Source organism: Sesamum indicum, linkage group LG9, assembly GCF_026168435.1.
Source record: "Sesamum indicum cultivar Baizhima isolate 11 linkage group LG9, ASM2616843v1, whole genome shotgun sequence".
NCBI lineage: Eukaryota > Viridiplantae > Streptophyta > Magnoliopsida > Lamiales > Pedaliaceae > Sesamum > Sesamum indicum.
The window spans coordinates 19172327-19186540 of NC_142665.1; the positions used below are offsets into that span (position 1 = coordinate 19172327).

General features: G+C 34.9%; 1 protein-coding gene across 2 annotated transcripts; it reads right to left on the reverse strand.

The window, feature by feature from the left end:
- Positions 1-1593: 1593 nt before the first annotated feature.
- On the reverse strand, positions 1594-13464 carry EMB3144 (AAA-type ATPase family protein). Of its 2 annotated transcripts, none has more exons than XM_011101450.3 (17): positions 13059-13464; positions 12025-12280; positions 10755-11127; positions 9229-9487; positions 7996-8127; positions 7117-7191; positions 6908-7033; positions 6666-6775; positions 6512-6590; positions 6273-6410; positions 6023-6134; positions 5281-5444; positions 5092-5197; positions 4871-4947; positions 2893-3036; positions 2442-2605; positions 1594-2143 (listed from the first exon to the last, which is right to left on the reverse strand). In XM_011101450.3, exons 1-16 carry the CDS (start codon positions 13320-13322, stop codon positions 2462-2464), a joined length of 2559 nt encoding a protein of 852 aa, XP_011099752.1. In that variant the 5' UTR covers positions 13323-13464; the 3' UTR covers positions 1594-2143; positions 2442-2461. The 2 variants fall into 2 exon arrangements, with proteins under 2 accessions (XP_011099752.1, XP_011099753.1); XM_011101451.3 differs by having other exon boundaries at positions 12025-12288; positions 13059-13200.
- Positions 13465-14214: the final 750 nt, after the last annotated feature.

Here is a 14214-nt window from a genome sequence, read left to right on the forward strand (position 1 = left end):
TTGAGAATTTATATAATTCTTTTACTAACATCAGCATTAATTTTCCGTTGAAACCCTAACAGGGATTAAGTGTAAATAGTAAAATTTCAAAGAGGGTATAAGTATAATTTTTAAAAGTATTTTGAGAAAAGCATAATTTTATATTTTTAGAGGGGTGTGAGTATAACTAACCTTATCCATAATCATGATTTTTAGTAGCAGCCTACCATTTTCAGTGCTTGAAAACTCTTCATTAGGTTAGGCAAGCTGGGAAGTGCAAGAAATCACACCAACATAGGCTTTTTTGGATTTGCTATTTCGCATTTTTACAAATAAGATAAAACACACTCAATGTTTGTTTTTGTATTTTTACATCTTATCTGCGTATTTTTCTGTTTTTCAACTTTTTATATATATAATATATATACATATGTATATTTATATATACATAATATAAAACATACATGATTTGACAATAAACAGTAATTTTTGTCTCCAAAAAGTACAACATTAAACATAAAATATATATATATATATTTATATATAAAAATATATAATTTGACAATGAACAGTGATTTTTGTCTCTCAAATCCCAACATCAAACCTATACCACTTATTTTAAAATATTTTAAATTTTTCCAAAATACAAATCCAAACATATCATCTATTTTCAACACACACTCACTTATATCTATTTTTCTCGCTCTATTTCTAAAACACAAAACAAAACAATCAAAATACAAAACAAAACAACTAAAACATAAATCCAAACATAATGATAAATTTCTTGGATGTGATCTTCATTTGGGTAGCAGATTGGTATATTGTGGCTGTGTGGCTAAGAATTCGATAGTTATAAACTACAAAATATTATATTGGTTATTCAATTATATTATCAAAATTCATTTAAATATAACTAGTTGATCTAATTAATATTTTAATATATGTTTGTTTGGTTCTGATTGATCCTATCAAACTAGTTTCACGAGTGCAAATTTAATTTTTCCTACTGTTTGATCCCATTTTTAATAATAATTTTTGGATTAAATTCTATCAAGCCCACATTTTGATAAAAGTTGCTCAAAACAAAAAAGATCCCAATTATTTTTTCACTTAATTTCACATTTTGCCAATTAAATATTTGGCCAAATCTTTTCATTAGTCTCTTATTTTTACTTTTCGTCCCACTTTAGTCTCTCATCTCACAAATGCACCGTAATGATCCCTTATTTTCTATATAAATTTCACTATGGTCCCTGACCATTAATTTTTAACAAAATCTAATTAAAGTGGATTGAATATTTCATTCATGAGGATTAAAATTGAAAAAACTCATATACTTTTGAAATTTAACAATTATTAAAAAGTATCATGTACTTCAAATTAATGTTATTTTTAGAGATAATTACACTCCCTTTTTTTGAGATTTGGTGTAATGACACGTAAACCCCCTACATTAGCACCCCTGAAGTTTTCTCATATCTTTATCTTTTCCTCTATCTTCCAAGAACAAACAAGATCAAGTAAAATTTTAAATCCAAGCAGATGCCACTAATCCATGTATAAAGTCATTGTAATCATAAGTTTATCAGAACACAACTTTGCAGCTCGGCAGAAAGGGAAAAGATGCTAGATTTACATAAGTCTAGAGAGAAAACATGTACATGACAGATATACAAGTCAATTCTTTCTTTCTCGTCATTCACAACATGAATGTTGTAAAACAAAAGCCAACCAACAAAAGCTACAACTCATCGGATTGTTTCCCTGATCTGACTATCACTAATTCTGCAGATCCTATAATAATGTATAATAACCTATATTTCTGTCCAATCCTGTAGTCATTTCTCCAAAATCCCAAGCTATAAGTTGATATCGATTACGTTGTAGATGGCAACCATAACAATAATGGCAGCATCACATCAGGTAATAAAGGAACAAAATTTGAAAGTCCAACATCTGAATACCTTGTGCCGGAATCAATTCTCTAGTTTGAGGGATCCAGCAGTCCTTGAATGACAAAAGAGGCTTAATACTAATGGCACAAGATAAGATGCTCCGTGGTGGAATTTGGATAAGAGGCGGGCACAATAAGCTTCCCGTGTTAACTAACAGAATTAACTGCAGAGGTATGTTGGACTACAAGAGAACTCATAAGATGAACCTGAAGAAAACAGAATACCAAGAACTCATTGTGGAGCACACCCTTGAAAGTCAAAGTGATTCTGCAATCAATGTTAATCTAGTCTGATTTATATCCTAGGCATTGAGGAGAACCCATTCGCCTTAACTTCAAAGAGCATGTCATTCAAGAGAACTCATACTACCGAACATTATCATCTGTTAGGTATTTGGGTAAATGTTCTCCGAACTTAGATTGAACGAAAACGCAATCCATTATGTGTTCAGAAATGGCTATTACCAAAGAACAATATTTTAAATTAGAAAAGATATGTGCTCACCAGATATAATACAACGACTCTTATAGAAAATGGCTGGCCATCAAAAGCTGTGGCTTCTCTTTATCTTCTTCAATTTCCATAGAGGCCTCAGCCCTGATTTCCTCAACCCTTTTGTCCCATATTCCATCTATTAGCTTCCAAGTGTCATCACTAATGATTTGAGTCTGCATGAAAACACAGAGAAGATAAATTTTAAGGTTGTCCAAGATCTAAGGATAATAACAGAAAGCTGTGAGGAGGGAAACAATGAGGCAATGGATGAAAAAGGAGTACAGCAAATGAATAAGGAACATCCCTGTAAAAGCTTATAAGCATAACCATCCTCACCCCACACAATCAAAAGCGAAAACTCAGGTTTTTCATTTTGTCCCTTCCATTACTCCCTATACCCTTTAAAAATGCAAGCAATCACAAAACCAAAACCACGCAACAGAAATTGTACTCTAATTACCTCCATAGGACGAGGTGCACCAAAAGTAGAAAATCCCACATTTCCAGGTGCAAAGGTCACCCTTCCTGGAAGTGAAACACCATGTACTCCCCACCGTCCCGCATATATAAGCACGCCATATTCATCCACTTCTCTCACAGCAGGCTGGCAAACAGGACATCAACTTTCAGAAAGTCACGAACAATGTACAATGCAAGATCAACTAATTTAATCTCCAACTGATAAGTACTATTCTGGGGACTCATCTACAGCCATTAACTGAAGCTCAACAATATCACAACTATATGAGATAACCAAAAGATCTTTACAACAATTTTTTCAGAAAGAAGATGCCCCAAAAACCTAAGGGATTTTCCAATAGCAATGACCTAACACCTTTCCCTGACACACATAACCGAACAATAATGACCCAAGAATAATAACCACCAAAGAATGTTTAACAAAGAGAATAAAAGTAAATGTTGAAATAAGTTACTCTTCAGTTAACACCTTCACATATAAGGTTAGCTCATAATCTTAACACAGAACTGATTTCCCTCAACAGTTGCAATGCTCACCATCTCAACCAAGTCAACTTGGAACTTCAGCATTCAGGCGCATCTACTGTGTTTTTTTTTTTTTCTGTAAGATGCCATTTAAAGCTTTTCCCTTTCAACTGTACATTTTCACAAATATTCAAGCTGGAAAACAACTACTACTCGTGACTTTGGCCCAATTGGTTCATACGAACAATTTTTTGACACAGTTACACAACCCACCAACCTGATTCACATTGTTGTTGGGAAAAAATTGTTTGGCAGAAATTTACTTGTACTTCCATATCAGCAAACTTCAGAATCCTTGTTTTCGTTCATCTGAATACCCCTCCTTTGTCAAAAAAACTCTATTCTCTTTCCAACAACATGCTAAGAATTTAACTAGATCTGGAAGAAAGAGGTGATGGAGTTTCTAAAAACCAGTGACAAGGTAATTTTCATTTCAGGAAAAAGTGTTGAAGGGCAATAAGATGATATAACAAAAACTAAACAAGCACCAAGTATCTTAAATAGTTTAGACAACTACTACGGCCAGAGAGATTTATCCATGGTTTAATGAAAGGGACAAATTACATTCCCCCTGAGGTTTGGTATAATTACACATCAAGTCATTGTAGTTTGGAAAATTGCATCTAGTTCCCCTGAAGTTTGCTTCAATTGTAACAAATAAGTCCCTCCATTAGTCAAAACTTACAAAATTTGATGATATCAACAAAAAGATCGGATAAAAATCATATTTACCCCGATTGATTTATTACTAATTTTTTGCATGTCAAATAAATCTTTTTATGACCAAATTACCCTTATACATCTTTATACATCAATGCATATGAGGAGGTATATATTTACCATTATAAGGGTAGCGTAGTCACAAAAAATTTGTTTGACATGCAATAAATCAATCATAAGTCAGTCTAGGGCAAATATCGATTTTCATTCAGTGTTTTTTTTTTTATTAATATCAACAAATTCAAATTCAGTTAATCTTGACTAATACAGGGACCTATTTGTTAGACGAAAGCAAACCATAGGGGATGCTAAATGTAATTTTTCAAACCACAGGGGTCTACGTGTAATTACACCGAACCTCAGGGGAGGGAAGTGTAATTATCTCTTAACGAAAGTCCAACCAGATACTCTATGCTACAAACAAGCAAACAAGTTCTTTGAAGGTGAGGAGATTTCAGACAGTTAGGACACAGTGACCAAAAAGGTTGAAAATTGAACACACAAAAATTCTCATTTTTGGAGATATCAGAATATGAAAAAATAGACTAGTACAGAGAATGTTGTTTGAGCGCAGGGGGAGAGGGAGAGAGCGTAATTCTTGGTGCACCTAGCATCACTAGAAGTACCTAATAAACGAAAGTCAAAATTCATATACTTGATCAAAACAAATTTCAAGGAAACCTTATTTTGGAAGATAAGATGAGACAGGGTACCTGAGGTATTCGAGGTGAACTGTTGTATATTTTCCAAATTTCATCTGCTTTAATCTCTCCCTTCTCAAGTAGGACATCTGCTTGACATGAAAGCATGTACACAAGATGTTAGCAGGAAGCAACCAAGATAAATGGAAGTCATTACCATACAAGTCCTAGAAATATTTGAAGAACAGCAACAAAATAAGATAGCTTGGTGAGAAATGCACGAGCAACCAAACCTGTAATGTTCTCCACAGCAGGACTGTATTCTCTTAGTACAGATGTGCATTTCTCCACAGCAAAACGCATGTATTCTTCTCTAAGTGCTTCAAGTTTGGCAGCAAGCTGCAAACGATAATTATGCAACATGTCATGACCTCTAAATACCAATAACCAAATCGAAACCAAAAGAAATAAGAAGTCCTCACGTTAGGCACAAGATCATGTTGATATCTGTAATAGGCCTTCCCAAAAGCAGTCATTCCCGTTTGCAAAATCAAGAATTCAGCAAGTCTGGAAGCCTCTAATGTGGATTTTGCAGAAACCCAGGATAGATTTTCAACTCCAAATATCTCCTCTTCAATTACTCTGGCTACATTTTTTAAATATCAATGTCAAGAAAAAATATTCTATTCATCCCAATACAGAACTAGCAGGCAACATCTATAAACATTTCTCATTAAACAGAAGAATAGGAGGTCTCCAACATATAGTAAAGGTTTTACTGATCCTGATATGCCAGGCTTCAGATACAGTTTGCATTATAATAGGCAAAAAGAATTCGGATTTTAATGTGCAAGATAGAGACATAGAGGGATAAGAAATCACATATTATCTGATAATTTAAGCAAATATCAATTGACTTCACCACTGAGTCAGACAAGATCAGCATTGAGTAACTATTGCCTAAATGTTTATATATATTTCAACCATGGACCCCACTTCATCAACATATATAACCATCTCCCAGACTAAGGCATAAAGAATGCTTCGGATAAATAAATGATAGTGCAAAAACTACAAGCAGCCAACTTTTCTCCACTTTATCCTATTTCTTGGCAATGAGCTTCACCAGTACTTATCTAAGAAGAGCATTGTTTTTCCATTTCCTATTTTCAACAGTTGTCATTTCTAATTCAGAGCAATTTCAATAAGATGTTTTGTACTTACGAGCACATGCCCGTACTATAGAATCCACATAATCCGCCTTGCGCTGAAACACCCTGCCTGCTGTCTCCTCATAGCTCATATTTGGCTGACTGCGAATGGAATTAATATGTGTCTGAAAATACCAAACAAGATATTAAAAAGCCAGCTGATGATTTTCATTTGCTAGTTCATTTTTAATCTAGTTAAGAAATGGCAAGTAAGAGAAAGAACTGAAAAACAGGAATAATCAATTCAATCTAATATATCATACATCAGTGAATGGGCGGTAGGAATCTGGAATATAACATGCAAGAACAGCTACAGCCGCCTCCCGATATGCCAGTCTCAGTTTTAACTCTTCAGGGACTTCAGTACTATCTTCTTGACCTGTTTCAAAAGTGCCTTTTTGCTGCAACATTTGATTGACATTGATGTGAACGAGCATTATGCTAATCCAGGTCAAATTGCATAACAGGATGGAAATGCATATCTAGGAATTTTAACACTCACCCGCTTCAAGGCCTCAAGAAGTTCTTCCTGTCCTATGTAGTCTAAGTCCTTCCTTGCAGTCAAGATTCCGGCTTCATTCCTGTCATGATTATTTCATCAGCCGAACTCTGTGATAAAAAGTTAATCCGACTGAGAATTTCAAGTATTTGTTTACAGTATATTTTGCAATTCTGCTCCAGTAAAATCTTCCGTAAGATCTGCAATTTCTTTAAGTAGATTCTCCTTCTCTTCCTCTGAACGAAAATATTTATTCCGAGCATGTACCTATCATGGTTGTGATGAGAACCAACATACAGAATAACTTCTGGTGAACAAAGAGTTCTTTTTTTTTCTCTGGATATCGCATATTAACTTCTACTTAGGTGAAATGCATGCCATTTAAAAACACAAGAATACCTTCAATATGGCAAATCTACCATCTTTCGACGGTAATCCAACACGAATAATCTTGTCAAAGCGGCCTTTTCTTAGAAGAGCAGGATCAAGAATATCCAGTCTATTTGTTGCACCAATAACCAACACCTTATAAAACGGATCTTTATCAAGTCAACTCAGGAAACAACTAATTGTTCATGAAAGACAAAAGAAATCTAATTACTACATACCTGTGATGTTGACACTTTAAAACCATCCATTTCTGTCAGTATTTGAAGTAGTCCTTGTTCCCTCTCAGCACCACCCTTGTCAAACAAAGATGCAGAAGTGCACGTCTTGAGACTTGACAAAAGGGATTTAATTGATAAAAGAATTGTAATAACAGAGTGAAAATATTAGTATCGGAGCATTTAATGGACATTGCACATTTCATTAGTAATGTGAGAGTGAATTTGTTAAGTTGGAAACCTCAGTTAGATTAAAGAGAATTTTCTTATTTAACCCTGCTTCTGATATGTGGCACGGGCGCTTAATAGAAGAAAGCTTAATGGAATAGATTTTGGCAGTAATGCTGCAGTGTTATCAGATATGATGTCGCCACAACCACTTACCGTCTTCAACATACATTTTAAACATATTACATTCTGATTAGGGATGTCTCTCATGCTCTGTGAAAAGTAAATTCAAGCCAAATTCGAATATAAGCACAAATGTAATCAGTAAATCTATTTTCAGCTTCATAGTTAATGTGATGCATATGAATGGCATAATCGATGGAATAAGGGCCTTATTTACCAATGTGATTGACTTTATTCATGTTTTGGGTTTAATTAAGTGAGGCCTGCTATTTTCATATTTCTCTAATCTTTCTCTTAATGTATTTCTATCTCATTTCAGTGCAACTCCCTGTAAGCTCATCTCAGCAAATCAAGTACATAAGAAATAATTCATTCAAGACCAAGGTGCAAAGAAATTCCAAAGAAGGCAGTTAAGCTTATCAACGTTATATTAACTAGAGGTTTAAATCCTTGCCTGTCTGCAGCCTACAAGAAAAGATCAGAAGACACTGTACAAGATATGGGCAAAATATAAGAAAAGCATATTCATACCCCACCAATATCAGGTCCACCACGTTTACTGCCAATTGCATCTATCTCATCAATGAAAATTATAGAAGGTGCAAATGACCTGGCACTAGCAAAAAGATCCTTCACACGAGAAGCAGCCACACCAACAAACATCTGAACAAAGAAATAGTTACATTAGTTGTTGCAGGCATATGAGAACATTTTATTTCTCAAAAACCACTGATTCATAATTGCCAGCACTTATATTAGCAATGTTGCCAAGTCATACAAGAACCATGCTTGCATACTCCAAAAATCATATGCCAAGTGGAGGATTTAAATGATTAACTGGAAAGAAAAAATGACGCATCAAGGACCTGTTAGCTTGCTACATATTTTTTTCCATGCAATGAAAGATTACACAACTTTTATTAGCTCCACTCACACCTTATGTTGGAGTTAGATGTGGTGGGGATCTGATTGGTAGATGAAAGATGAGTGGTAAACGACAATGGTTGGTGATAGGGAACAGCCAAAGAGAAGTGAAGGTTGAGCTGGAGGAACAACATAGTACAGTACTTTTGATCTAAACAGTAAGGATAAGATGATTATAATGGAAAGGATAAATACAGGAGATGGCAGAATTAGGCCATGAATCCAGCTTATCGCTGAACCAAATAGGCTTTGATTTACCAAGTGAATTCTCAGAACTGATATAGAATTGTACAAAAACACAGAGAGGAATGAGAACTCCAAACAGAACTAAGAAAGACAAGAAGGATCCTGTTCCCCAAATACTGCCAACACTTTCAAGCATCCGCCATTAATACCATCCACTTGCAACTCACCAGCTGAGAGCCAGTTTTTATGAATGAGCAGAAACCCAACAACCTATCACCTAGTGTGCACAATGATACTCCAGCAGAACAGAGGTCATTTTACAAAGCCCATCATCCATCAACATCCTATGTTAGTATATTAGTTCAGCATCACCAAGTTTCATTTGAAAATTTGCAGCCTCAAATTCTCTAACTATTGAATCAGCCTGATACCATCAGTAATCTAGACAGATATACCTTGACGCCACAGAGGCGCTATTTTTCTATTGGTAGCATAGGTGGAAACTCACTTCCTCAATGCCATCCTATTGAGGATAAAATGTGCAATTATACCATACAATAAATCATGCATAGTCACAATTTTCTACATTGTCTTAGAAATCTGTTTAAAACGGAAATAGAAATGTTGGACTATTTTTTCCAAGAAGAACCTCACCTCGACAAAGTCTGTACCATTAGCTGCAAAAAATGGAAGACCTGCCTCACCAGCTATAGCTTTTGCAAGAAGTGTTTTACCAGTTCCAGGAGGACCATGAAGGAGCACACCTTTTGGGCAATAGATACCCTTGTTTTGGAACTCCTCATCATTTTTTAGTATTCGAACAATCTCTTGCAGTTCCCGCTTGATATACTCTTGACCAGCAAAATCATCAAAGGTGACACCAGTTTTTTCTTCAGCTGATATGAACTTTGCCCTGGCATGAAGATAGCATAAATGAATCAGAATATAATCATGCCCATCCAGTAAATTCTTCTTGATAAAGCAACTTAACTAAAAATACCCTGGTAAATATTGGTAATATATCAATCAAAAGGTTTAGATCACAAATACAACAATCAAAAATCCAACTTAAAATTAGAATGAAGTTAGATCATACATATTACAACTTGACTGAAAGCCCCCTTCCTTTCTCATCAATTTTCATATAAATGAAAACAGACACTGTGTTTACAGGTTCTAGAAAGTGCACTCGATAATTCTAGAAGAAGGCAGATATGAAACTATTCATGTTTAAGATTTCAAATTTAGTCTACATCACAGGGTCAACAACCTAGGCCAAAACAAAAATGTGCACTCAACAGTGCATCTCTCTTCAATCTCAAAGATGGTCATATGCTTCCTTACATGGTACACCTCTTTCCAAAATGCCCAACACTTTTACCGTTTTTCTGCATGTGATCACTGGATTCAAGCGATAACTGCTTTAGCAATACACGGTACACCTCTACTCATAGTGGCCTACGCTTTTGACTATGTACTAAATGTTCAAGGGGGACCCCAAAACATTATCTTTCGTTACTTGGTCAAATTGAGGATGCAGATGTTGTTATATGGAACTTTACTAGGGCAAAGAATCTAACAGTTCAAAAAGGTCACTGAAACTTGAGTAAATTTTTATTTAATCGACTTTAGGATATTTAAGAAGTTAGGAGTAAATAAATAATCATCAAATCAATATAACCAAACAAATAAATTGATTATTAAGGACCCATGATAAGAAAATTCTGGAGTTCACAATTGATACACAAACAGTTGCACTTATCGACACCAATAGTCTGGCTGGCGAAGATGGATTAGGGGTAAGCCTCCAAACTCAGGGCATCTATGAACTAGAACATCCAGATTGACCAGGATATATTTTAGGAAAAAAAAAAGAAGTCAAATGACAGGCAGCAAGTTTTAGGGCATCAAGTGAGTTGCTTTATACTCAGTATGACTTCTCTAAGGAATTACTCGTGAATCTTTTGGAACCATTTACCAGTTAGTAAATGTTCACAACTTGCAAGATGCCAGAATGTCCAAACAATGTTAGTTATTTCCTGAGCAAAACATTTCAGGCTTAGTTTCCAATGACACCAAAGTAAAAAGTACAAAACATAAATTATTTATAAGATGCAGAAAAAAATGACAATAATAATCTCAAAATGGAAGGACAGAGAAAAAAATACAACTCAACCTACCGACTCTTCCCTAATGACCCAAGGGCCTGGCGCTTGAGTGGCTCCAACGTTATCTTTTTCGGAGGAGCGCCAAGATCACAAGGAATTAATTTTGAGTATATTGGTCTCATCATATTATCAATCCAAATATATAGAGCGACAGAAAGAGCCAGCCTCATGGACCACACAACTGCAGTCGCGACAGATGAATAGACTTCCGCAGGAACAGTATTAACATTGAGGACATCAACATTGACAAGCTGTTGATGCAACTTTTGCCAAACATCATTCCAGCAGTCAATTGGCATACGGTCAACCACATGGCGCCGGAAAACAATTTCCTTCTTACCTTCTGAACCTTCAGTTTTACCTTCTTTATAATAAGGTAGAATCACTGCATTTAAACACAAGAAAATAAAACACTAAGGAATAAGGAGGAAGAACCTATGGAAAGTACCCTTTGACAATTTCCAACAGTATATGGGATTTGAACTAAACCAAAGACAGGCAGGTGTCTGTGAGTTGTCTATCAAAATAAGAACAAGCAAAAACAACTTGAGGAAAAAGACAGGCAAAAGTTACCTAGGGTTAGGTTTTGTTCTCATCATCAATTTTCAGTTTTTTATGGGAAATGTTTGTTTCCAATTTTTATAGGTTTTCACAAAGAATGAAAATATATTTGAATTAATTGATAAAATTGTATTTATGTTGTTAGTGGTGTCAAATCCATGTAATTTTTATTTATTTGGATGAAATTGATAGTTTTACTTTTTATTTGTTAGTGATGTCAAATCAATTCCTTTTTTATTTGAATCGTTATCTATTTTTATTTTTCATTTAGAGTTGTTAATATTAAATCAATGAATTATGAAATAATATATATTATTAGTTTATTAAGTTCATGATTGAAACAATTGTATATATATGAATATATATATATATAAAAGCAATTATTTAGATAAAAAAAAGGTAAAAAAGTTTCGAGTGAGCATACATGTAAACGAATATGTTTCCACTCTGCGCACTCTTTCAAAAAGTGAAACCTGTGGATGAAAATGAAACCAAACAAGTGCTCATATTCCTACTCTCTGTGACGGTACCTTTTATCATCTACTATAGTTTCAATTCAATCTAAGCAGGAATTGTCAATAAGGCCGAAATAGAGCATACTCGTGAACGCTTTATGCTAAAAGCTCAAAATAACAACCTTAATAGTACTATAACGTGCAGCTGGTATACTTCATACTCAAGCCAACACATGGAATATGCATAACAAACCAAGAACTCCAACCTGAGACTGTCTGGCCGTAATTAGAGTACTCCATGAATTGGACATTGTTCGAATCAAGAAGTCTCTTGAAGTCACTATAGTCTATGCAATGAGAATTCTCAGGGTCCCACTCTGTTCCTTTCAATTTTCCTCTCATAGTCAAAAGTGCCCTGCTCCATTCCGAAGCCATCATGAGCTGCCTGTCCAATTGAACATTTGCCTTCCTTTCAAACTCTTCTAATCTGTTTATCCGTTCTCTCTCAGCTTGCTTCAAATTCTGGCAATCTCCAACATCAATTTATATCATTGGACACACCATCCCTCATTAAAATTAAAATATACATAAAATAAACCAAACTCTAGTCAAGGTAAATATGTTTGTTTATGTCTTCTGCTTTACAACGGTATTAACTTCTCAAAATCTGAAACCAAAGTGTTCCATTAGTAAGGCCAACACCTCTGGGTTAATTTTGAAAAATGGAACATTGTACCATGAATTCAGGATAAGTCAGAAATGCCAAAAAACTACTTCATCAAAATACAAACTCAAAACGTATAGAAGGTAAAACATTTGATAAATGCATGTTAACACATGCAAAGATTGAAACATTCAACCACTCTCCCACTTCAGTTTTTTCACAAAACCAAATTTTGGTCCCTTAACCATTCAGGCCCCAACAGTTATCTACCAGTCTTCAATTTAAAGAGTCTGGTTCCCTCTCATTGAGCATTGCAATGGCTACACTATCCTCAAGGTGGCAATAAAACTATAATAGTATTGCAATCTCATCCTTGAAGAAGCGTCACATTCCCAAATACCAAAAACCAAATTCAGCCACTCTTATAAACTACAAAACCAAATTCAGCCGCTCTTATAGACTACCAACGAATAGAAGAGTAGATGCAAGTTTAACACATTCTTTCTGACACCTGAGTTTACTCCAAAAAAATAACTAAGAACCAAGTTTCTTTGCAAGAAAAATAACAATAACCTTCTTCTCTTCTTTCCACACAGGCCAAAAATCATAATGCTATCAAGTTATCATAAAACCCACCTCGAATAGCTGCTGAGCTGAGTCAGTTTCCCCCTCCACAGGGTTGGAACTCGAACTTGAAGGTGCTCTGCAACACTTAATTTCTAGTCTTCTAACACAGCTGCGTGATTGCAACCGCAAAATTGGAGCAGACAAGCGCCTAAGAAACAAGCATTTCGGCCGTCTATCACTTCGAGCAAATAGGGTTTTAGAAGAGGAGAAAACACACAAGGGTTTTGGCGAAAAACTATCAAGTAATGGGTTAGAAGCAATTGAAAAGTTCATCTTTCTCCCTTTTCTTATTCGGAATTCAGCAAACCATGCAATCAATGTATATTTGCATTATCTTCTCCTTCAAATATCCTCCTCCATGACAACAAAACACTGCAACCAGCGTTTGGACCAGTTTCCGCCTTCCACCCTGTCTCATTAGGTGGAAGCGGTTAAAATCGCGTTCGTTTGAGTGCGATTTTGGGCTGCATTACCCAATTTCGCATCGGGTCGATTCAATTATCCAATCGGATCCATGCCGACTATCTGGTAAGATCCGATCCTAGACTAACCTGCTACTACCAGGGTTCAATGAATTATTTTTATTTTATTTTTAAGTACAATAAAAATTTGAATGTCTTCAATTTCGGACTCCCATCATCACCGCATATCAACATAGGCCATCGGACCGCAAGTTGTTTATAATTTTACTTTAAATTATTTATCAACATAACTTCTTTAGAAAAAGTCCAACTCACAATTATAAAATAAAAAAGTGGCTTGTTCTTATCAACTGAGTCAATATATATATATATAGATATTTTAATTTCACTACACACACAGTCACTCAGAATTTAAACCCAATATTTCTAAAAAGAGATTTTTTAAACTCAAATCACTTTCAAAAGTACTAATAACAAAACAACAATTTGTTTATCTTTCCAAAAAGTAACGCGATAAAAGCATAACATATATTTTTAATTGAAGATTTACATATCGGAATGTGGAGCCTAACCGAAATCCAACACTATATCCAAGCCCAGCAGCTGTAAATCCAACCATAAGGGTATAATTTATACGTGCCTAATACAAACAGTCATATGGGACGTTTTTATTGAAATTCACTAAAAAAAGGTCATAGTAAAAATTAATTTTGAGCAACCATAAACGAGAAAAATTTTGCATA

Excerpts from the sequence above, each read along its gene's own strand:
- EMB3144 (XM_011101450.3), bottom strand. The coding sequence starts at position 13,322 with ATGAACTTTTCAATTGCTTCTAACCCATTACTTGATAGTTTTTCGCCA. Across the intron at positions 8,128-9,228 it reads ATGGTACAGACTTTGTCGAG|ATGTTTGTTGGTGTGGCTGC; the intron begins GTGAGGTTCTTC and ends TTCTTTGTTCAG. Across the intron at positions 3,037-4,870 it reads GTTCACCTCGAATACCTCAG|CCTGCTGTGAGAGAAGTGGA; the intron begins GTACCCTGTCTC and ends CCTGTTTGCCAG.